The sequence below is a fragment of the Hipposideros armiger genome, unplaced genomic scaffold (genome assembly GCF_001890085.2).
Source record: "Hipposideros armiger isolate ML-2016 unplaced genomic scaffold, ASM189008v1 scaffold_321, whole genome shotgun sequence".
NCBI classification, from domain to species: domain Eukaryota; kingdom Metazoa; phylum Chordata; class Mammalia; order Chiroptera; family Hipposideridae; genus Hipposideros; species Hipposideros armiger.
Window position 1 is genome coordinate 645,232 of NW_017731671.1, and position 25,316 is coordinate 670,547.

Below are 25,316 nucleotides of genomic sequence, written 5' to 3' on the forward strand. Positions count from 1 at the left end.
ATTATTGCTGGTATCAATTCTCCCATTGGTCTGAAACATAGTATCCAATTACAACTACCATGTTTCCCCCAAAATAAGACCTAACTGGAAAATAAGCCCTAGCATAGTTTTTCAAGATGCTTGCAATATAAGCCCTACCCCAAACATAAGCCCCAGTTAAGATCGTCAGCCAGACATGACTGTTTGAATAAATGTAGATTTTTGTACATGAATAAATGAATAAATGTAGATTATTGGAGCAAAAATTAATATAAGACCTGGTCTTATTTTCGGGGAAACACGGTACATAGCAGGGAGCTGGTAAGCATGACAAAAGATGGATCCCAAAATATGTCTTTTTGTAGTTTAAAAATGTGTAACTAAAGGAGCTTCTACTTTAGTAATTATGTTAATCAAGGACATAGGATCTGAAGATAATATGGCCATTTTCCTAAGAGGCCACAGTTATAAATGATTAATATAGAGGGTTGATCTGAATTGCTCATCAATATATTGTTTTAAAGCAGACATGCCACTAATTTAAAATGGATATTTAATATGAAACAAATAACATATTTGACATGAAAATCATAATATTATTTGTCTTACAGTATATACATGAAACCCCAAATAATCACAATTAGTTAGAATAGCTATAATTTCCCTATGGTCTGTGTTAAATGTGTGTGTGTGTGTATGTATGAATGTATGCACGTGTGTATACACACAATTGTAGATTCTGAGAATTTTTTATCTTATATCATTACATTTAACTGTAGTATATATTATATCCAAATATTAAAATAAGAAAACATATTTAGAAAATGTAGCTATAAAATATGCCATGTTTATTTACTACTTTCAATATAAATTTGAATTAAAGGTTGAATTTCTCATAGGAAAAGAGAGATGGGGACACACTTACAGGTACTTTTCTTTAAAAATCTCTACACATAGACAGCTGAAGACTTTCAGGCCATGGAAATGGATCGTAATAAATACATTATGAAATAGGTACACGATGCTCATTATTAAATTTTACACCATAGTTACGCTTCGATCAATAAAGAAATCATAATTTCCTTCAATACATTATCATTATAAAAGTTGAAGCTGAGAATGTCTTTGGGAAGCCGGTGATCATTTACCTGTGTCAGTGTTTTCTATCTTTTGGGCTGGAGGGTAAATGGAATCTGGTCTCCACGCTTTACAAGACTGAGCAGGGGCCTGAAGGCACTGGCGTTTGTGACCATCAAACGAGTCCTTATAATGACAATAGAACCTTACAGGTAACTCTAGGAGAGTAAGCAATTAAGCTAGACTGGGTCCAAGGTTTACTCCCGACGTGAATTAAATATATGAAATGCTTGCAATGGTACCTGGCACAGAGTAAATGCTGTGTAGTTGTTACTGGGTATTGTTATGCAACAGTCTGAAGAACTGGAATCAGCAGGGAGCTCCCGCCATGACCTGAGTGGAAGCAGACAGGATCCTGAACACACTAGGTTCTCTCCCTTCTCCCAGAAATCCCTGCATTTCTAGACCACAAGCACGAAGCACGCCCGTTGTGTCCTCCGGTTCTTGTGTTTAAGACCAAGTGAACTGGCGTACTATGAAAAGATGACGATAAGAAGAGCTATAATTCTTAACTATTTTCCTCCTTAGATGTGCAGACCAATAATAAAATTTGTTATTCAATACTGAGTAAAAATCATGTCGAAGCCTGCAACACTGCGACAGACCTTTGAGTGTCATTTACACTGCGAATTCAGACATGAAGCACGAGTGCTCTATTACTCCAGACAAACAAACAAAAAACCAAAAACAAAACCCCCAAACAAGAAACCCATGAAAACCAAAAAAACACCTATGAAAACTTCAGATATTATATATGTCCGTATGGAAGACATCTCACTGAATACCTAAGACGAGACACACCATTTTTCTTCACCCCAGGCAGAGGCAATTGTATGGTCCTTGTTCTCATAGCTCCTTGCTTATGTTTTAATAATGTGACTTACAGCACTATATTGTACTTTATCTATTAATATTTCATCTGCTCTGTTTATTCCAGCACCTTCCACATATTTTCATTCATTCATTTTTGCAAGAAATGTAGTGTGAGAATAGACATGTACTATTCACTGTGCCTGAAAATACAAAAGCCAGCAGAAGTAGACCAGCACAGCCTTTAGACATTGTAATTCACTGGGATTATAAAACACAGAAGATAAAATAACCACAGGTATATTTAATATGTGTAGAGAAATAAAAGCTTGCAAATATGAACAAGGGATAAAAGATTATAAAAATAAAACCAAGTAGATTTGACAAAGATCCAAGTCGACTTCCAAAAGTGAAAAATAACTGAAATGAAAAAATAATTGGTTGACTTTAAACATCAGATGAACTCCCGTTGAAGAGAAAATTGGGAACTGGAAGATAGGTACAAAGAAATTTCAAAAAAATACAGCACAAAGATCAAAGAGAATGAAAATATGGATATGAGAAGGGAGGAGGTCTAACATGACATCTAATCAGAGTTCAAAGTCTCCCTCCAGTCTAATTACCTGCCCCATCACATGGCAGCCACTCTGAACTACTTGAGAGACTCCCCAACTCACCAGGTCCTGTCACACCTCTGTGCTTTCGAGCTGGCTGCTCTCCCCTCCTGGTTTCCTCTTTTATTTTTATTTCCTTTCCCTCTTCTGGAGGTCAGCTTATGGGACAACACAGCCGATGGGTCACAGTTCCCTCCTCTGAGCTCAGCTCTACTTGGGTGTTAGAACAGAGGAGGGGGAGTAAGACACAAGTGTCCGTCTCTTTCTCACCCGGCTACTGTTGTGGTCATGTATCTGTTGGTTATTGTTGCTTCTTTGGCTAATATGGCCACCCATGCCCTCTCTATGGCAGGTACCCAAATGCTGGCTCTCCTGTGGAGTAAATCTGAGTGCCTGGGGAGCCCCCTAACTACACCATTCCTTCATGTGGGACATCCAGCCACCTCTCCATTGCAACCCCCAACCCCTGCCAATGATTTTCAATCATTGGGCCTGACACACATTAGAATCCCCTCCTGTCCTCTCCCAGGTGACTGACCACTGCTGAAGAAGATTCACAATATAAATCCATGGTCTCCGAGTCCCCTGGGTCCTCAGGCGTGCCCACAAGTCCTTTTGCTTGTCCTGAGCTCTCCCAGTTCCCCCAAAGACAATTCCAAACATTCGCCGTTCTCCTCGGGCACCTTGTCAACTGGCCCTTTTCTCTCCCCCTTGTAGTAGATGATGTTCGCCCCTATTCGGCAAGGAAAGAAAGGCTTTTAATCTGACCTGCTTCAGCTGCCCGGCCTCCTGCTCACCAGCTGGACTACATCCACAATTATTCCTCCCACCCTTCCCTGCAGTCTTACGGTTCAGAAACCTCTTATGTCCATTCAGGCCTCTCCTGCATTCTGTGTCACTGAAGCACCCTCAGGTCACCTCTCCTCCTCCCTGTCTTCAACTTCCTTTTATTAAGCCTTCTCCTCGCATCTCACAGAGGTGCCCAGTTTCTTCTATTTTAAATACTTCTTCTCTGGGCCCCTCTGGTTGGTGTCTAATCTTTCTCCTGCTCCCCTCACCCAAACACTGAAAATGATTTTTTTATCCTGCTGAATTCACTTCCTTTTCACCTGTTCAGCTCCTCAAAACGCTATAATCTGGCTTCCATTCCTACCCCTCAGCTGACGCAGTCTTCTGTGAGGCCACCACTGGCGTCTTAATTGTGAAATCCAATGGAAATTTTCCAGCCCTCATGTCACAGGACTTCCCTGTGGCATTTAAGATTGATTAGTCTCTCCTCCCTCCGCATCCTTCATTTTATACCTTCATTCATTCAGAAGGTATTTATTAGGCAGTGTGTCACACTATTCTAGCACTAAAACTACAACAGTGAACAAATGTGCAGTCTTTGTCCTCTTGGAGTTCACATGATAGGGGGGAAGAAGAAACGAACAATGGCACACGTTTTTGTAACCATAAGTTAGATGGTAACGTCTATGGAGGGACAGGGGTATAGGGAGTGCCAGGGAATGAGCAGGCTGGTGGGGGAGGGGGACAGGCCTCAATGTCAAGGTGACATTGATCACAAAGCTGAAGGAGGTGAGAGGAAAGAATGTGGAGTGGTGGAGGGCAGAGTGTTCCAGTCGGAGGGAAGAGTCACTGTAGAGACCCGGAGGCAGGAAGTCCCAGGAACATCAAGGGGCCTAAGGCAGCTGTGGCAGGATGACAAGGAGAAGGGGCAGCAGAGCGAATCAGAAACGAAGCTGGGTGTCAGATCAGAGCTGTCCTTGTGTGAGATGAGAAGTCCTAGGAGGTTTTTAAACAAAGGAACGATATGATATGACTTATTTTTTATAAAATCACTTTGGCTTTCATGTGAAGAAAGGCTATGGGGACGAGGGCAGAAGCAGGGTCACAACTTAGGAGGCTACTGCGATAACCCACGGAAGAGATAATGGTAGACAGGACAAGGACAAGCAACGGAGGTGATCTGATTCTAGTTATATTGTGAAGGTAGAGCTGATAAGAGAGAACGAGATAAGCCAGGGATGACTCTAGGCTTTGGGCTGGATGTCTCTCTATTCCTCCAGCTGTTTACGACATAGTCCTCACAGACCGCTACCTCTTTCTGCAGAGGTATTTCTGCCCTCCCGGCAGCCCTAGTAGACAAGACCCAGGGTGACCATGATGGCTTGCTCTCCTGTATAACCTGCGCAGCCCTTGCTCTCATCAGCTAAGTGGCACGGGCCAACCCCAATTCACCAGGCCTCTGTGGCTTTTCCACCAAAGCTGTTCATCAGCTTTTCTCTTTCCCAGGCCAGAGTCAGATCCTGACTACAATTCTAGGTATGAGTCAGGCACCAGTTCTCCAATTCCAAGGGACGTATTTCAGAGCCTCTCTCACTGGGATTGGGGTTAGCGAGTAGCAGTCTTTCCACTGCTCCCCCAAAAGGGGGTTGGGAGGAGACGCACAGTAGGGCAGCAGCTCCCTCCCAAGGAATCTCACCTCTTCTACCACACTGTCCCTATAAGATTCCAACTCCACCCTGTGAGGGTAGGGCTCAATAGTTACAGAGAAGGTTTTCATCCATTTCCTTTAAAAATCTCCACATATGGGTTTGATATCTGATATCTATTTTATTATCAGCACCTAAAGCAAAAGTGAGTCAGAAAGAGCCCCCTTTAACATCCTAATACACACATGTAGCCTGGCAGAGGCTACAGTTAATATATTAATCCACCTCCTGAATTATTATTCAGAGACTTTGGAACCCTGTAACTCTAACTTACCCCTCCCCAGATATATGCTACTGTTACCTAACATTAATTTAGTTCTTTTTTCTCACATCATAACATTAGGCGTTATATTTTTTAAATTACATTTATTTAGATTGACCTATATGTTTACCAATTTCTTTGCTCACCATTCCTTCTTACACCTCAGATCTTCCTTCTGGAATCATTTCCTTCTTCCTAAAAATATGTTTACAAGTTCCTTTACTGAGGGTCTGTGGTGGTAAACTCAGTTTTTGTTTATTTGAAGTGTCTTTTTTTTAAAAAAATGGTGTTATTTCACTCTTATTCTTAATGATTACACACTTTAGGTTGATAGATACTTTCTCTGAGAATGCAGAAGGTATCATTCCCTGTCTTCTGGCTTCTAATGTGGTGTTGAGAAGTCTGCTCTGTTATTCTTTCATAGATAATCTGCTTTTCTCTCTGTCTTTGGATTCTACAGGTTCACTATGATATGTGAGTTTGCAAATTTTCTTAGTTATTTGTGCTATTTGGTAGTATATATGCATATTGTGCTTCTTGTATTTTTGGGTCCTTGTCTTTCATCAGTTCTGGAAAAATTATCTCCCATCATCTTATGAAGTGTTGCCTCTCTTTCTACATATATATTCTCTTCTTCTGAGGCTCCAACTGGCAATATTAAACTTCATTTAATGTTTGTGTCTCAACTTTTCTTTAATATTTTCCTTCTTGTCTTCTTTGCTGCATTCTGGGGAATTTCTTCTGATACACAATCCAATTCACTAATTCTCACTTTAGTTTTATCTAATCTATTTTAATCTAATCACATCCACTGAGTTTTTACTTTAAAACAATTGTGTTTTTCCTTTCTGAAAGTTTTGTTATTTTTCAAATCTGTCTAGTCATCTGTCCCTTATTAATTCCATCTTTCTTTCCCTTAAACGTTTCATACTCAGCTTAATATTCTGCGGCTAATAGCTCATATCTGAAGTCCTCGGAGGCTAAATCTGTGGTTTACATCTTTGTAAATTCTCAGGCATGCAGGCTTGTCCCCTTGTGTTTTTGGGTATCACTGATGGTGACATGGTGTTTGGCTGCAGTTAATCTGTACGAGTCCTGGGGGTCTAAACCAGGCCTGCTTCCCTCCAGAAAGAATCTGTTTCAGTCACGAGCTGGGACGACAGACTTAGAGCCAGTTTGGTCCCCTTGTGTGATCCACTGAAGGCAGAAGCCTGAGGCTCCACGTCCTCCCCGCTGATGGCTCAAGCCTTAGTTTTCTGATTGGGATGCTGACACAGCACTTGCCTTCGGGGAGACCTGTCTTATGATTCCTTCACACTCACGGCTCCCTGCTCCAATCAGGTTTAAGTTCTCAGGTTTATTAGGTTTGCACGCTTTCGTTTGATTTTGCCTTTAGAGATTTCCTCTAGCTCCCATGACTCCAACAATACATTAAAAGGCATCTTTTATCCAGAATCTAGTTTGGTTCTTTTTTAACAGCAGGAGGACCTCTAGAGTGTCTAGTCCACCACACTACTGAAAATGAAAGAAGTCAAGAGCGTAGTTTTTATCCTGCAGATAATGAAAAGCCATTAAAGGCTGCTTTGAAGATTTGTGTTAAACAGATCACTGTGGAGATTACGTGGCAGGTAGACAGAAGTGAGACTCAGGCAAGGAGATCGCTGACAAAGGTGTTCTAACAGTGCAAGCAGCAGATGACAGAGTCCCACAAAGTGGGGACAGAGACGACAGTTTAAATACGATTATCGAAGAATTGTCTCAATTTAGAGATTGAATAGTTCTGAATAATTAAGCGTTTCCAAGTTTACAGGTAGCAAAGGACGGATAACTATCATTATCAAAGTACTAAGCACGCCTTTCTGGGTTTTTCTTCTCTCAGCTGAATGAGTCAAATAGGGATTCAGAACAAGTCACCCCAGGATGTGCCACTCTGGCATGCAGATTACTTCAAGTTAAAACGATCAAGGGCTAGAAGGCTCAGGAAGAACCTTTGGCCTCCCCTTAGCTGCCTAAAATAATTTAACATAGAGGCCTAGTTCCTGGAAGGGAGCGTCATCATAGATAACTATAGTTTAATATGAACTAGGGAGGAACCTGGCAAGGCCTGTCTGATCAAAATCCCCCCTGCATCCTATTGTTAAAGACAGCCCAGCAAACATCTGTCTACTAGACATTCACTTTTTTCATCTCCTTGTGAACTGCCTGACTTCCCTTTGAAGGCTTGGGCCCCTACTTCCCCCTCCTTGGTCCTGAATAACATACATAACTCATTTTGCTCCACGGTCTTTGGAATTTCCATGCTTATGTGAATTTCCCATGTGCATGTATTAAAGCTTGATTTCTCCTGTTAATCTGTTGTATGTCATTTGAATTGTTCGACCAGAAGAACTAAGTGGGAAAGAGGAAAGTTTCCTGTCCCTGACACCTCCAAGAAAGCAAAGCACCTTTTTCATCTACATTTACTAAAAACATTTGACCTTGGCATGAGCCACCTGCAAGAGTCTAATACACTTATCAGAAACTAGGTCATTCATTGTCTACTTTACCCAGTCTCCTAAAACATCCATACTTTGTTATATGGAAGATAATAATACAAATTGGAAAAATTAAGTACCACTATTTACATTTTGTTATAACTGCTAGCTTCAGGTAAAATTAAGCTGTAGTTTGAACATGCTGAACTGTAATCAACAATAAGGGCAAAAAGATTAACCACTAGATTTCTCTCAGAATTTCAGTAAGGGATAGAGCATGTTTGGTGATGACCTACATTCAAGGTGTGTTGTGTTTGTTTGTTTGTTTGTTTTTTATAGTAATGGAATGCTCAGATCTCTGAAATATGCAGCAGCCATGCAACCATCATCTGGAAAGAAGTTAGAATATTTTAAAAATAGGGTGTCTCAAGGAAAGAGACTGATTAAAGTAGGAAAACAATCTCTAAATTCCAATTTAGTTATTTTAGTATACTGATATTCGATATTTCCAGAATACATGAATTTAAATAGATGTCTCACAGGCCCCTCAAATGTAACATATGCAAAATGCAGCTCATAATTTTATTGCCCAAACCCATTCTCCCCCTCATCTTCCCCTTCTCAGTAAATGGCACCATCAGACACTCACTTCCCAAAGACAGAACACCAGGAGTCATCTTCGTTTCCATCCTTTCCTCATTCTGACAACCCATCATCAGGAGATCTTGAGGGCTGAACTCCAAAATGTATCTCAAACCTACACTCTTTTCTCCACAGCTGCTGCCTCCGCTCTCAGTCATGGTCACTTGGACAGTCTATATAGCTCCTTCATTGATCTTTCTGCTTCTACTTTCCCTATAATTCATTCTCCTTGGTTTATATTTAAGAAAATATCAGTCATATTCTATCACTCCTGTGCTTCGAATGTTCCCACCGTACTCAGACTTCAGTCTGAAACGCCTCTGCATGACTCACGTGGTCCTGCATGATATGGCGCCTGCCTACATGCTGCTGATCTCCTCTCATACCATCCTCCCCTCATTTGCTGCACTCCAGCCTCATTGGCCTACTTGCAATTCTAGGAGCAAGTTAACCTTCTTTTGCCCGCCCCTGGGCTTTTGAACATGCTATTCCCTCTGCTTGGAATGTTCCTTCCCCAGACTCCTCCCTCCTCTCATCTCAAATCACATCATCTCTGCATACAGGCTTTCTCTGACTACCCTGACTAAAGTTAACACTCCATCATCACTTTACTGAAGCTCCTGTTTACTTCCTTCATAGCATGTGTTACAACCTACAATTATTTTAATACTAGCTATCCTCACTAGAACGGAAATTCCTCGAGGGCAGACAGGACCGCTATGCTCACTGCCATAGCTCTATGGCAACCCCAGAGCTTGACATATGGCAGAAACTCAATAATTACCTGTTGAATTAAAACTAAATTTCTCAATCTTCCCTTTCAGAATTTCACTACTATTTAGCAATTAATAACTAGTTGTTGATAACTATTTCAGATTATGCTTATAAAAAGTGAAACAATCTCTGAGTTTTGACTCTAACTTAGAGAGTTAATTTACTATGTTGGGGTCTAGAGAGCACCTACCATTACAATCAATAAAAATAATAGCAATACTTATTATTAGTATCAACATTAACAAATCGTGTAGCTTTATTCAACAGAATTCTGTTTCAATAAAGAGTCAACAATATGGCACCTTCCTTCTACATCTCATTCCATCTTTACGCTGAGGACACCCCCAAGCTTCTACTCTTCTCTCTTCAATCTTACCAGTTTCTGACTCATCCAATATTCAATTCCATAGAGACTGAGAGCCTATTGTGTCCTGAGGATACAAGGATGAAAGGATGATGGATGAAGTATTAACGGTCACAGTATCCTGCCCACAACGCCCACAGCTGCTGCATCCCCAACGCCCTTTCCAAAACTGAGCAGAATCACTGAAATATGAAGCTGACTTTGTCCAGGAGGAAGTTTCACAATGGGTCCGGAGATAAAGACTTAAATGAAAAACAAACAAACAAAAGCCAGATTAACTTGTAACAGGGAATTTGGGAAGAAATATTGGTTTAGCTTCTCTACCTCCACCCCAAACTCTAAGCATCTATTTCAGACTAAAAATCCTCTGAGGCAGGAGATAAACAGAAGAAGCAAGAGTTAGATACTGGTGAGGAGGGTCTTATACCGAACCTGTCCAGGGCCAAGTCTCGGGAGTTGGGGAAGCTAGGGAGGGGCTAGTCACCCATCTAGCCAACAAGTGTTTCTTGAGCACCTAGCTCACCATTCTACTAGGCAGTCAGCATTCAGCAGTGAACAAAATCGAGAAAACTTCTTTCCCTCGTGCTGCTTTCATTCTGAGGATGAAGAAGATTTCTACTTGTTTCCCAGGTGGTGTGTGCAAAAGTGAGCAACATTTCATAATTCCCCCACCCCTTTGCACCTCACACCAGTAGAAGAGGATGGCGGCGGTAGAAAAGAAATGCAAGTAGGCGAGTCTGGGAAGAGAGTATCTCTGTCAGGCACTCAGAGGCCCCCACTAAGTGAGAGATGGGGGAGAGCATCCAGCAGTTCCTGAAGGTGGCAGAAGCGAAAGGGCCTCACCATCGGGGCAGGGAGGGTGCAGAGCGCATGGCCTAACAACTGAACACCAGGGCAGTGCTGTTAAGATGTCAGTGGACACTGACAGAAAGAGAGGTGGACAAAGAGGTGGATTAAAGAACAAAAGGACAAGTTTTCTCTCAGCAGAAGTTGGGGTGATAAGATGCCCAGGAGCCAGGGAGCAGATATGTCCCCCATCCCCAAGGCCATGAGGCCATGTTGGTCCCTGACACTTTGTTGGCATTGTCAAGAGGAAGAAGGAAAAAGGGAAATCCTGAATTGACTGAGTTTAAATTAGAAAATGACCGAGAAAACAGAATAACCAAGGTTATATTTTATGCCATCAGGAAATTTAAGATTATCTTGAATTACAGAAAAATATAGCTACTCCTTTTGGCACCCTTGAAGTCAAGGCCTGAAAATCTCATGCCCATGACTTAAGCATGAGTGAGATGCTGCCCTTGACTCTGAGAAGCTCTTCCATGTCCAGACAGCCCTTTGTCTTTCTTCACCCGCCTCCTGCATTTCACCATTAAAATAGTTCCTTAGAGCGCTCTCTCTGCCCTCCAGACTTTCCTTCCTCTAAACCCCACTAACTTGAGTGACAGCACCTAGGCCTGGGGAGAAGTCATCCATGCTGTGTCTCTGGATTCCTGCCACACTAGAGACAGATCCTGGTTCCACACCACACCTGAAGTGGTACGAAACGAAAGCTAAATAAATAATATCCGGGCCAACATCAATGCCCACATGTACTCCCTCTCTATATCCTCGAGCATTATTTCAAACTGTGTGTGTTTTGAGCACTTCCTCCTTTTAAACAGACTCTTTAACTCATATAACAACCAAGTGTCAACTAGGGATGAGGAAGAGTCTTCAAAGGACAACTCTGCTGGTAGCGAACCTCATCAGCGGACGTGGCGGACACCTGTCGTGTGGCTCATGCTGCTCTTCTTTTAAAGCACTCTGATCATCTCCTCTGAAGACACGTTGAAAGTATATGCAAAAAATACAGAAAAATCATTTCAAATGACACTTATTTAGCCAACAAATATTTCATGGAGCCCTTATTAGGTGGCTAAGCACTAGATTAGAGAGAGAGAATACAATAATGAGCAAGACACAGACCTTCTTTCAATAAAATCATAGTATAATTAATGGAAGCGAATAAAGATTCTCTTTATTATATTATAAACCCAGGTATGTATGGGCAATTAGTTTACGACAATGCAGCCAAGCATATACAATGGGGAAAGAACAGGGTGTTGAAAAAACTGGACAGACACATGCGAAAGAATGAAACTGGACCACTATCTTACACCATACTTATATACTTAAATTAACTTAAAACGAACCAAAGATTTGAAAGTGAGATCTAAAACCATAAAACTTCTAGAAGAAAATAAAGGCGGCAAGCTCTGTGACATCCCTCTTGGAGATGATTTTTTGGATCTGACACCAAAACCAAAGACGACAACAGCAAAAATAAACAATTGGGACTATATCAAGCTAAAAAGCTTCCACACAGAAAAGGAAACCATCAGGCAGATGAAAAGGCAACCTGCTGAATGGGAAAAAATATCTGCAAATCCTATATCTGAAAAGGGGTTAATATCCAAAATATATAAAGAACTCATACAACTCGAAAGCAAAACAAAACAAACACTCTGATTTTAAAAATGGGCAGAGAATCTAAACAGACATTTTTCCAGAGGAGACATACAGATGGCCAACATTGTACATGAAACGATGTTCAGCATCACTAATCATCAAGGAAATGCAAATCAACGCCACAGTGAGATATCACCTCACACCTGTTAGAACGGCTGTGTTCAAGGGGGATAAGAAATAACAAGTGTTGGAGAGACTGGGCACGCAGGTCTGTCTCAGTCCGTCAAGGCTGCTATAACAAAATACCGCAGACTGGGCAGCTTATAAACAGCAGGCATTTTATTCTCAGAGTTCTGGAGGCTGATGTCCGAGATCAGGGTGCCGGTACAGTCAGGTTCTGGAGAAGGCCCCCTTCCTGGAAGCAGACTGCTGACTACTTAGTAGGTCCTCAAGTGGTGGAAGGGGCTATGGAGCCCTGTGGGGTCTCTTACAAATCACTAATTCCATTCACGACTTCCATCTTCATGGCCTAAGCACCTCCCAAAGACCCCACCTCCTAATACCATCACCTTGGGCATTAGGTTTTCAACACAGGAATTTGGGGGAACACAAACAGACCATAGCGATGCCACTTTGCCCAGGAAGCTCCAGGCTTACACCTGCTATCCTGGCATAATTATGAATTGTGCCTCCTTTCACTTCAAAAGTGTCCTGGTTTGGACAATAAGTGATATGGTTACTTTTATTGCTACAACTTAGCTTGCCTTTCTGGCTTTGTCTGGCCCCTTTCCTGCCACGCACTTAATCCTAAGGCCCTGCTCCATGTCGCTCTGTTCTTCCAGCTGCCCGGATTCCTCCTGCCTCACGCCCTGGTCGCCCACACTGTTCACTCCACCTGAGATAGTCTCTGCTCCCCTCGCTTGGTCTGGTTCATTCTGCGTAGTAGGTTAAATAGTGTAGCAAACTGGTTTTCAAACTGTGGGTTGTGAAATCCATTGTGTGGGTCACATCCAAAATTTTTTTGAAGTAAAACTGTCTAGAATAAAAGAGAATCGATCAGGGTCCACTGCCAGTAACTACTGTTTTGTGAAGCTACTGTTTCGGGTGCGCGTATGAGTGTGTGTGTGCTGGGTCATGACGGAAAAGGCATTTCTGACTGGATCCCAGTCAAAAGGTTTGAAACACATTGACACAGGCTCTGGGATCAGACTATTTCCATCTAAATCCTGACTCTGCCTCTTCCTGGCTCTGTGAACTTGGACAAGCCATTTAAACTCTCCCTGCGGATTTTCCTCATCTATCTCATAAGGTTGTTACAAAGATTAAACACATTAAGATGCTTACAAGTATACCCAGCACACACAATGTAAGTGTTGATGGATTTATCACTGCCTACCCTTCCGGTTCTAGTTTGGACATCGCTTTCTCCAGAAAGCCTCCCCTGGCATCCAAGTCAGAGTTAGGTGCCCTCTACGACCTCCCCGCATCTCAACACTGATCTCAGTTGTCTGATTAGATTGATCAGGTCTGATTAGACCACTAGACTGGGAGCCACAGAAAGCCAGGGGTCCTGTTCATCACTGGATATCAAGCAGTTGGCACAACACCTGGCACATAGTAGGTATTCAGGAAATCTTTGCAGGATGACTTATTTACTCACTCTTGGAAATAGATATACAACCATTTGTTTCACTCAAATAAAGTCAACTTGGGACTTACACACCTGGGAGGTCATAGCCATTTTGATGAAGAATCTGTCACCTTAGTTTTAGATTAAGTTTGCTTCTCCTAATTTGAAATGTCAGAAGGGTTCTATGACTTTATTATACACACACTCATTAGTAATGTAGTAAAGGATTTAGCTTGGCTGGCTGCTTGATCTAAAATTCATAAATAATTTAAAAATCAGCATCTCTTAATTTTTCTTTTAATCATGATGAAAAAAATTGGCCACTGCATGACAAATAAAAAGTGGCACCTTTAAATAGAGCTACCATCCTTCTAATCTGTTAATTATTTAATTGACTTCTGCAAATGATTGTGGCTTTGTGCTATTCATTCATTTCAATGTAAGTCTTTAATAGTTTCATCTATGTCTCTTTTTCATGCATAAATCACGTTCCCATATTTTTGAAGTAAAAAGAGGGAAAAATTAAGTTTTAAAAAAGGTTTTAATTGGCTTTCTTAATACCAACCATATAATGCACAGTTACTGTGCTGATAACCTCTCAAATGTCTATAGTCAGTTCTGTAATTTGAAGCATGCTTTGCAATGTTCTGATGATTGATATAAGGACTATTTCAGGGAAATGCGGAAGCATACAGCAACTGCCCTCAAAATGGAAGGCATTAGTGCAATGCACCTAATTCATGAGCAACATACAAAAATCATATGCGACTCTTGAAAAGCATCATAGGTACCTAAAAGTGGCAAAGAGCAGAGCCCAAAATCAGGGCTGTGCTTACGGCAGAGTCGCTGTGATACCTGTGGGTGGTCTGGGGAATTTCCTATCAGGCTCTCCTCTTACTAAGTATCAGATGAGGATAAGTGCTACAAAGAAAATGAAGCACGGAAGAGGGGCAGGGCATGCCAACGGTGGTGGTGGGTGTCAGTTTTTAATAAAATGTTCAGGAAAGCCTCCCTAGAGGGAACATTTCAGCAGGACCTGAAAAGAGGGAGAGAGAGAGCCAGAGAGTGAGAGAGCACCATGTGAACAGGACTCGGGAGTGACCTTCAGAAAAAAAGGCACATCTCTGGCACACTGTTTACTAAAGCAGCAGTTCTCAACCTGTGGGTCACGACCCCTTTGGGGGTTGAATGACCCTTTCACAGGGGTCGTCTAACACCATCAGAAAACAAAAAGATTTTTACATTACGATTCATAACAGTAGCAAAATTACAGTTATAGAGTAGCAACGAAAATAATTTTATGATTGGGGGTCACCACAACATGAGGAACTGTATTAAGGGGTCGCAACATTAGGAAGGTTGAGAACCGCTGCGATTGTTGGGATGATGGATCTGTTACATTCAACCTTCAAATTGCTCTGGAGGGAACTCCCTTCACAAAGGCATTACAAAATGTTCAGTGACAGGGCTCCAGCGCCACTGAGGAGCTGGTGGTGGTTCTCTGCAGGCTGGAGATGACCATCAGGAAGATGCAGTGGAACTGGGTTCCCTGATCTCCACGGGAATAATGGCCTCCTGGAGTGGTAAAAGCCAGGTGCTGGTGCTTACTTCTGGGAGACAGGTGAGGCCCAATAGCCACAGAAAGCCACAGGCATGCCGTAACACCAGTTTTGTTGGTGCCGCTGTTGTAGTTTCAGGGATGTGTGGTAATGGTTACTGAACCACAAGATCTACAGGGAATAGATGAGCAGCCTAGTAAGTACTGCTTGACATATATAGGGGAGACGTAGCCAGCATCATCCTGGGGGCTTCACAGCCTCTTCTCCAATTCCTAAACCTAAGCCAGTTCACAGAGCCAGAACCTCTTGACTGAGGGGAAGGTCGGTCCCTTTGAGGAAGAATCCTGAAATGCCACCCAGTGTATACAGTATAATAAATCTTCCTCTAAGCCTTTCCTAGAGGTGCCTGAATCCATTCACAACAACTGTGCTTGGGAAGGGAAATACACAGAATTTCCAAGTCTTGTTAGATACCCGCTCTTAAACTGACACTAATCTCTGGAGATGTAACAGTGCCGCTATAGTCTGAGTAAGGTTTATGGAATCAGGGGACACAGGAAGTCTCAGCCTGGGCTCCACCTCACAAGGGGTCCAGTAAAACCACAGACCTACCTCTGGTTATTTCCCTGGTCTCGGAATGTATAATGGGAACAGATACACTGAGTAACTGGCAGGACCCCCACATTGGTTCCACGACCCATAGAGTTCAGGCTATTACGGTTAGAAGGACCAGATAGAAACCCCTAGAGCTACACCCCCTCACCCCAAAAAATCTTTCATGGGGAAACTGCAGAGATTAGCGCCACCATCAAAGACTTGAAAGTTATAGGGATGGTGATTCTTATCACATTCCGATATAACTAGCCTGTTTTTCTGAAAAGCCAGGTGGATTGTGGAGAATGGCTATAGATGATTAAAATATAATTAGGTGGTGATGCCAATCATAGCTGTATTTCCAGGTATGGTATCCTTACCAGAGCAAATCAACACAGTCCTTAGCACCTAGTGTATAGCTCTTGGCCTATACATGTTTTTGAGTGTCTATTAATAAAGATAATTAGAATCATTAGCCATCATGTGGCTGGGACACAGTCTACCTTCACTGTCTTGCCTCACAGCTATGTCAACTCTGCTTCTGTCTCTTTTAATGGAGACCAGAGGAATTTTCTTGATACCCCACAGAATGTCACACTGGCGCATTACACTGATGATACAGTGCTAACTGGACTTATTAAGCAGGAAGTGGCAAGTATTTCTGGTGCTACCTGCATGCAGAAGGTGGGGGATAAGTCCTGGGGAAGTTCAAGGGCCCACCACATCTGAGCAATGTTTATTCAGCGGTCTGGCACATGTCAGGGCTTCCCCTCCGATGTGACAGAAGAGGTGCTATACCTCAAACTGCCCAACACAAAGAAACAAATCACAGTAATCATGGCCTCTTTGAATTCTACAGGCAATGTATATCACATTTGGGTGGGCTGCTCTGACCCTTTACCCCAGTTCTGCGTGGGGATCAAAGCAACAAAAGGTTCTGCAGCAGGCCCTAGCCACTGTATTAACTGCCCTGACGGTATAAGCTAGAACCGATGCAAGTGCCTGAGGCAGACCAAGATGCTAAATGCAGCCTCTCATGAGCCCCAGTAGGAAACTCACGAAGCTGATCTTGAGGGCTTTGGAGTAAGGTCATGCCTTCTTTGGCCTACACTAGAGGACACCAAATGACTATGTGCCCCTGATGTAATGGGTATCATCTGGTCCACAGAACATAAGTTAGACAAGCACTGCAGATTTCCATTGTAAAATCAAAATGATGTATATGAGACCAGACTAAGCTGGTCCAGGAGGCCCACGTGAACTATGCAAGCAGGTAGCTCAGACTCCATGGGACCTGTTCCCACTCTTTCGCTGCCCCCACTCTCTTCAACCTACACCTATAGCTCCCTAGAGAACAGACGGTTAAGAGGGAAATGTCCAGGCTTGGTTTACAGACGAATCTGTAAGGTAGGCCAGCACGAGCCAGAAATGGAGAACTGCTTAATTATACTCTACTCAGACGTACCCCTGAAAGACCTTAGGATAATCCTCCAAAGTAGAATTGCAAACTATGTCTGGACACACACTTCATGCGGAAGGCAGGATGCAATTCATAGTGGCTGAAGGGTACAATCGGGGATTTGGAAAGAAGCAGACTGGAAGATTGGTGACAAAGAAATATGTGGATGGATATTTGTGCATGTTATATGAAGACATTCGTGTCCCATATAAATACCGATGAGGGAATACTCACTGCGGAAGAGGCGCTCAAAAATCAGGTGGGCAAGATTCTCTGTTTAATGGCTGTCAATCATCCTCTCTCCCTAGTCAAACCAGTGGTTGTTCAGTGGATTGATCTGGCCATGTGGCAAGGATGGATGGAGGCTACACATGGGCACAATGACATGAACTTCCTCTTGTCAGGGACACCTGCATGCCGACAGTAGAGGTTAATGCTGCATCCCTAGCATGTCACCATTTTCCAGGGAAAACAGCCAGTTAGCTTTTGTCAGGTTGATGACATCGGAGCCCTCCATTATAAAGGGCGCAGTGTACTGTCTTTATATTCTGGGTGCATACTGGCCTTCCCTGCTTGCAGCCCTCCTGCCAGCACCGCGATTCGTGATCTTACAGAATACCTCATCTATTTTCTAATTGTCTCACAAACAACCCTACACAAACTATTCCAGAGAATGAAAAAAAAACTTTCCAACTCTTTTTATAAGTCTAGCAAAATCTCAGTGTCAAAACACGACAAAGAGAATAAGAGAAAAGACATTTCTGGTGAATTTCACTCATAGGTATAGATATAAAACTCCCAAACAAAACATTAGCAAATCAAACCCAGCAATATCTATATAAAAGCTCATATAGCATTGCCAAATTTAGTTTATTACAGGAATTCAAGGTTGTTTTCTATTTGGAAATCAACTAATTTACAAAATCAACAGCTCGAAGGAGAAAAACCTATAACCATTCATGTAGATGCTAAAAATGGAGAAATTCAACATATATTGATGATAGACGTGTTAAACCAGGAATAGAAATCCACAAAAATTCATAGAGTAAACCTTTTTTAATGGCAAATGTTGACATTGTTCTCTTTCAGATACAGACCACGTCTAGGAAGCCTACCATAATACTTTCATTTAGCACTGAGTGGTCCTACCTAGCGTGGTAAGATAAGAAAATGAATACAAAGTATACAGTTTACAAATGAAGGAACCTATCTGCCATCATTCACAGATGATACAATTTTCAACATAAGAAACTCACAAGAATCTACAGATAAATTAGAAAAATGGGTAAGAGTTCATTAAACAAGGCTACTGGTACAAAATCAATCTACAAAAATTAATTCCATCCATTTTTAACATCAACAGTTAGAAAATGCAATTTATAAACTATCCTTTACAGTAGCAACAAAAATACATAAACCACCTAGGACTAAATCTAACAAAATATATACAAGACCTGCATGGAGAAAACTATAAAATATAATACATTAAAGAGGACTTAAATGAATAGAATAATTTGATATGGTAAAGGTGTCACTTCTCCAAATTGATTTAAAGATTTACGGTGCCAATCAAAACTCTACTAGGTTTTTCAGGAACTTGACAAACGTTTATGTGGGAAAGCAAAACGTCAAAAATGGACAAAACACTCTTGATGAGGGGAAAGTCATCATGAATTATCACAAAGGTAGAGTAATTAAAACTATTTGTTAGTGCAGGAATAATCAAAGAACTTATGAAACAGAATAGAGAGCCCAGGAACAAATTCACACATATGTGTAAGCTTGCTTTAGGATACAGATGGCATTACAGTTGAGTGGCGAAAAAAAAAAATAACACCAGACTTTTCAATAAATGATGCTAGGACAGCTGGATATCCATTTAGAAGTAAAATTGGACTCCTGCTTCTACCATACACAAAACCACTCCAGCTGCATTAAATTTTTAATTGTGGAAAGCAAAACTATAAAAATTTTAACTTACATAGAAGTATCTTTGGGGTCTTGACACAAGAAAGAATTAAAAAAAAATAACAAGATACAGAAAGTACAAACCATAAAGAATAAAATCCTACCTCATTAAAACTGAGAACTTCTGTTATTTAAAGGACTCCTTACAAAGTGAAATGACAACCATATACACACATAGATGAATCTTAAGAACATATTATTGAGTGATCGGAAGTCACAGAAAAATAAATTCCGAATGACTCCATTTAGATAAAGTTTAAAAGCCTGTAAAACCAAATAATATGCTGTTCAGAGTATTAACACACGTAGTAAAACTATGAAGAAAAGAAAGGAATGATGAGCACAAAATTCAAGCGAACGGTCCCTCAGAGAGGAGAGGAGGGGCTGGGATCAGTGAAGCAATGATGGAGTGAGTGTTGCTGAGGGTGTCAGAACCCCCACAGGCCAGAGTGTAAACAGCAGGTCCCTGAGTGCCTAAGGAGGGAAAGGAAGGAAGAAAAGGAGAGCTGCACTAGATGCTGCACTGGAATGACTTTCCTACTTTATTTTTGCCTTGGGCTGAAGTTGCCAAAATTATAACATGGAAATTAGAACCATCTGTTGACAGGATAAGTTAGTGAGCTGTACAAAATTTACCAACAGAAATTCAGAGTGCCGTATTTTAGAATCTGCTTCAAATTGTGGAAAATTATAAATAAAAGGCCTACTTTATTTGAGAGAAGCAAAAGATGCCATTTGATCATTATCCAAAATAGTAAAAATATGAAAATAATTTAAGTGATCAGTAACATAATAACAGTTAAATAAAATAGGCTGCATTCATACGATAGCATATTATTATAATAGCAAAAAATTAAATAGACCAGGAATAGAAAGATGGGTCAATGGCACAGAATAGAGTTGTTAAACAGATACTATTTAGTACAGATTCAAAAGCCACTTCAAAAGAGAAGAGGAGTGGCACATCGGTTAAGAGTTGGCTTGGGACACCAGCTCTGAGCAGCAGGGCCCGGTTCAGATCCCACATAAGGGCCAGTGATGCTGCGCCCTCTACAGCTAAGATGGTGAACAACAGCTTGACCTGGAGCTGGGCTGCCATGAGTCACCGGCTATGGCGTAGGCTGCAGTGGACTGCTATAAGCTACCGTGAGTGGCTGGCAGCTGGCATGAGCTGCCGTGAGCCACCGTGAGCCGCCATCCAGTGGCCGGCGAGTGACTGCCTCACCTGGGAAGAGCGCAATGATAAACCAACATGGGCCAGTGAAGCTACATCCTCAACTAGACTGAAGAACAAAAAGGACAGCAACTTGTCTATTTCCCTTCCCCAAATCCCCAATGCTGTTCCCCTCCCCCAATTCCCCAATAAAATCTTTAAAAAAAAAAGAGAAGAGAAAAATGAAGCAGTCAGTAAATGCTGAGACAATGGGATGCCCACTGACCTATCTAAAACCATTCACAAATACTTTAATGAACGTTAATGCAAAAATATTCTTTTGACAGTGGAGCACTGTTGAAAGTTTTTAAGCTGGGAAGTGAAATACTAAGATCTGCATTTTAGCAAGATCCCTCTGAGATCAGTGTAAAGGAAAGACTGGGAAAAAAGACAGACTTAAAAATAGGAAAAGCTACTTCGATTAAGATGAGTCCTAGCTGAGGAAAATGGTGGATCTATCCCTCACATGACATATTTTGTAACTTTTTTCCTCTTAAGGGTTGCCAGTGATGCTCATTTATACTCAGTTCCACTTGTATTAAAATGTTCACAGGGAAACTTTCCTCCACACAGATACTTATAGCAGCTTTATTTACAATTGCCCAAACTCGGGCACACCAAGCTGTCCTTCAGTAGGTGATGGATAAATATCCTAGTATATCCTATTCAGCACTAAGAAGAAATGGACTATCAAGCCATAAAAAGACACAGAGGAATCTAATGCATATAAGTGGAAGAATCCAGTGTGAAAAGGCCACATACTGTATGATGCCAACTATATGATTTTCTGGAAAAGACAAAAGTATGGAGACAGTGAAAATATCACTGATTGTCAGGGGTTAGAGGGGAGGGACAAATGAACAGGCAGAGCACAGAGGATTTTTAGGGCAGTGAAACTTCTCTGTATGATACTATAATGGTGGATACGTGCCATTACACATTTGTCAAAACCCGCAGAATACACAATACCAAGAGTGGACCCTAATGTAAACTATGGGTGATAATGATGTGTTAATGTAGGTTCATTGACTGCAACAAATGTACCACTCTGGTGGGGATGTTAATAGTGGGGGAAGTTGTGCTTGTTCGGGGGTAAGGAGGTATATATGTGGAAATCTCTGCATCTTCCACTCAATTTTACTGTGAACCTAAAACTGCTCTAAAAAATAAAGCCTATTAAAAAATGTTGGGGCTGGGGAAATGTATGGGACTAGTAGAATACAAAAACATTTCCTCACTGTTCTTTCAAGCTTCTGGATCAGTTTACATAAAAGTGTATTCTAAGAATACAAAGCAAGGTGTCTAAAAAATTGTAACTACTTATAACTAATTGCCCATGTGAATAATGCCATCCTTGTACTACAAATATCACTATAGCACACAAATTCTTGTTTCTGTATCTATTAAAGTATCATTCTATCAGTTTTATGAGAGAACTATATAAACATGAAGTTGTAAAATACATCTATACTAATAAACTACAGTTTTTATGTTTTGGATAGTGGGGATCTATATAAGGGGAAAATTGAGATGCGTGGTCCAAAGAGGAGGGAGAGGATGAAGCTTCGAACCTAAGGAGCCATGGCCGTGATACGGGAAAGGATGCCCGGATGAATCTATGAGCAAAGATACACGAGGGGATGAAAGATACTAAAGAGAACGTTTCAGTCACATCTTGGCAGAAGATCTCTCATCCTGTTTTTTGGGAAAATCAAGAGGACGAATGTACTGAAAACTGACAGTTCATGGAGAATAGAGACAGGATGGGGCAGCTCGACATCAGACCTTCAGTAGCAGCAAAGCCCAGCTGGAATCTCATGTTATCATTTATTATAAGCCAGTTTTGTATAATTTTATACTGTGCTTTTCTCTAATGCCAATTCCTCAAGAGGTGATTAATCAATTTGTGGGAGACCATGCATCTTGCTTGTTCACATTTTCGCCTAATGCCTGCTTCTGGAAAATGTCATAATTTAAATTTTTTATCAAAGAGAAGCTAATACAAATGAGAAAAGGAACTAAAATTAATATTTTCTGCTATTTTTTAATGATTTGTAAAAGATTTAAGGTTTGTATTTAATAATTTTTAAAACATTGAAAGAAGAAAAATCGAGGAAAAAACGGAAACTGGTAAAATAAGATTACAGAATCATAGGTGCATTGAATTTGTCCATGCTAGTCCTGTCCTCCGTTATCAAAGTTAAATTAACGCCGTTGTTGCTGTTTCACAAAATAAAATCTGATGAAAAAGCTTCCTGCCCAGTGTTCTTATCCATATTTCTGAGTAAACTTCCTATTATTTAACCAACTCACCTGCATCCCAGAGGTTACAAACGCCTGCTTGCCCTTCTGACAGCCATGCAGTTGACGAGATAATGGCAGGAGGAGTTGCTGGCAAAAGTGGCTTTGGATCATCCTCATAAAATAGCATCAGGTCCTTACAGAAAACAAGAGGGCACATAAAAGTTAGGGGGAAAAAATGAATCCCACTGCCTCATTTTTTACAATGGATGGACAATTTATAGAGACACAATCTATACACGCTAACATCATCATAAACACATTTTGATGGAAAGAAATCACACATAAATTATCTATCCATTTGGGTATCCACTGAGTGCAGGGTGATCCAAATGAAATCTAGACAGTGGGAAAGGTTGATATGTCTTTTTTTTCCCCGTGAATGAGGAGTTTTTATAGTATTTTATTATGGTATAATTAATATACAGTAAATGCATAAACCTTGAGTGTAGAGCTCAATAACTTTTAACTTTATGTGTGTACCAATATAACTACATTTCCTTCAATCCAGAAAGTTCCCTCAACCTCCTTTCCAGTTGATGCCTCCATCACCAGTAAACAGTATTCTGTCTTCTATCACCATCAATGAGTTTGCCGGTCTTGAACTACATATAAATGTAATCATACACTGTGTATTCTTTTGTATCTGATTCTCATTGTCTAACATAACATTTGTGAGATTCATCCATGTTTTGTGTGAAAGTAGTCCCTCCCTTATCTGTGGTTTTGCTTTCTGTGGATTCAGTTATCTGCTGTCAACCATACTCCAAAAATATTAAATGGAAGATTCCAGAAATAAACAATCCAGAAGTTTTAAATTGCATGCCATTCTGAGAATTGTGATGAAACCTTGTGACATCCCACTCCTTCCCACTCAGGACACGATCATCCCTTTATTCAGCATATCCATGCTGTATAAGCTACCTGCCCATCAGTCACTTAGTAGCCAGCTGTCTTGGCGATCAGATTAACTGTCCGTAAGCAGCCTAACATTACTACATCACAATGCCTACGTCCTTCACTTCACTTCATCTCATCACGGAGGCATCGTATCATCTCACGTCATCACAAATGGAAGGGTGAGTACAGTGCAATAAGCTATTTTGAGAGAGAGGCCACATCTACTTAACTTTTATTAGAGTATACTGTTATAATTTTTCTTATTATTGTCATTCTTGTTAACCTCTTACTGTGCCTAATTAATAAATTAAACTTTATCATAGGTATGTATGAGTACGTATAGGAAAAAGCATAATACATATGGGGTTCAGTACTATCCTCAGTTTCAGGCATCCACTGGGTCTTAAAACATATCCCCCATGGATAAAGTGGGACAACTGTATCGGTAGGTTGATTGATTGATTGATTGATTGATTTTGGTAAAAAGTATTCCATTGTATGAATAAATCACAATTTTTAAATCCATTCTCCTGCATATGGACATTTGGGTTATTTCCAAATTTCAGCTATTATGAATTAAAGCTACTATGAACATTTTTGTATAAATCTTTTTGTGGACAAATGCCCTCATTAGTCCTGGATATTTACACAGAAGAAAGGCTAAACCATAGGATAAGTTTATTTTTAACTTCATTAGAAACTGCCAAGCCAAATGATGTGCTACTTTTTATAATTCAAGTTTTATTTTTAAATCATTGTAGATTCACATTCACTTGCAAAAAACAAGAGAGAGATCCTGTGTATCCTTCACACAGTTTTCCATAAACACAACACGCAGCAAACTTACAGTACACTGTCACATCCAGGATACTGACGCATGTGGTCAGGAACATTTCCATCACCATGAGGATCCTTCCCAAGGCCTTGTTCTTCCCGTACCTTGTCCCCACAACAACTAATCTGTTCTCAATTTCTGTAACTTTGACATTTGAAGAATGTTGTATAAATGGAATCATACAGGATATAACCTTTTGGGATTGGCTTTTTTCACCTGGCATAATTCCTGGAGATTCATCTAAGTTGTTGTGTCAACAATAATTTCAATAATTTGTCCCTTTTTATTGCCAACTAGTATCCATGGTATAGATGTAAGACAGTTTAACTCATTAAAGGGCATCTGGGTTGTTTCCAGATTTTAGCAGTTACAAATAAAGCTGCTGTGAACAGTTGTGTGTATAGGTTTTTGTAGGATAGTAAGTTTTCATATGTCAGATAAATGCCTAACAGTGAGATTGCTGGGTCATATGGTAGTTGCACATTTAGTTTTATAAGAAACTACCAACTGTTTTCCTGAGTAGTTGTACCATTTTACATTCCCACCAGTAATATATATGTGATCCAATTTCTCCACATGCTCACGAGCATTTGGTATTGTCACTACTTTTCATTTTAGCAATTTTGATATTTCACTGTGTGTTTAAATTGCATATTCCAAATGGCTAATGATGTTGAACATCTTCTCACATGCTTATTGCCATCCGTATTTGCTGAAGTGACTATTCATTTGCCCATTTTCTAACTAGGTTGTTTGGTTAATATTGAGGATTTTATTTTATTTTTTTCAGTTACACTTGATCTTCAACATCATTTTATATTAGTTTCAGGTGTACAGCACAGTGGTTAGATATTT

The 25,316-nt window shown here is 40.7% G+C and overlaps 1 protein-coding gene across 1 annotated transcript in view; it reads right to left on the reverse strand.

Annotated features, from left to right (window-relative positions):
• Window positions 1-25,316, reverse strand: part of ENTHD1 (ENTH domain containing 1) — a 105,509-nt gene that overhangs the window by 24,239 nt on the left and 55,954 nt on the right. Inside the window, exon 4 of the mRNA XM_019660540.1 lies at window positions 22,739-22,862. Within this exon, the coding sequence (XP_019516085.1) occupies window positions 22,739-22,862 (124 nt within the window). The remainder of the gene's footprint in view (window positions 1-22,738; window positions 22,863-25,316) is intronic.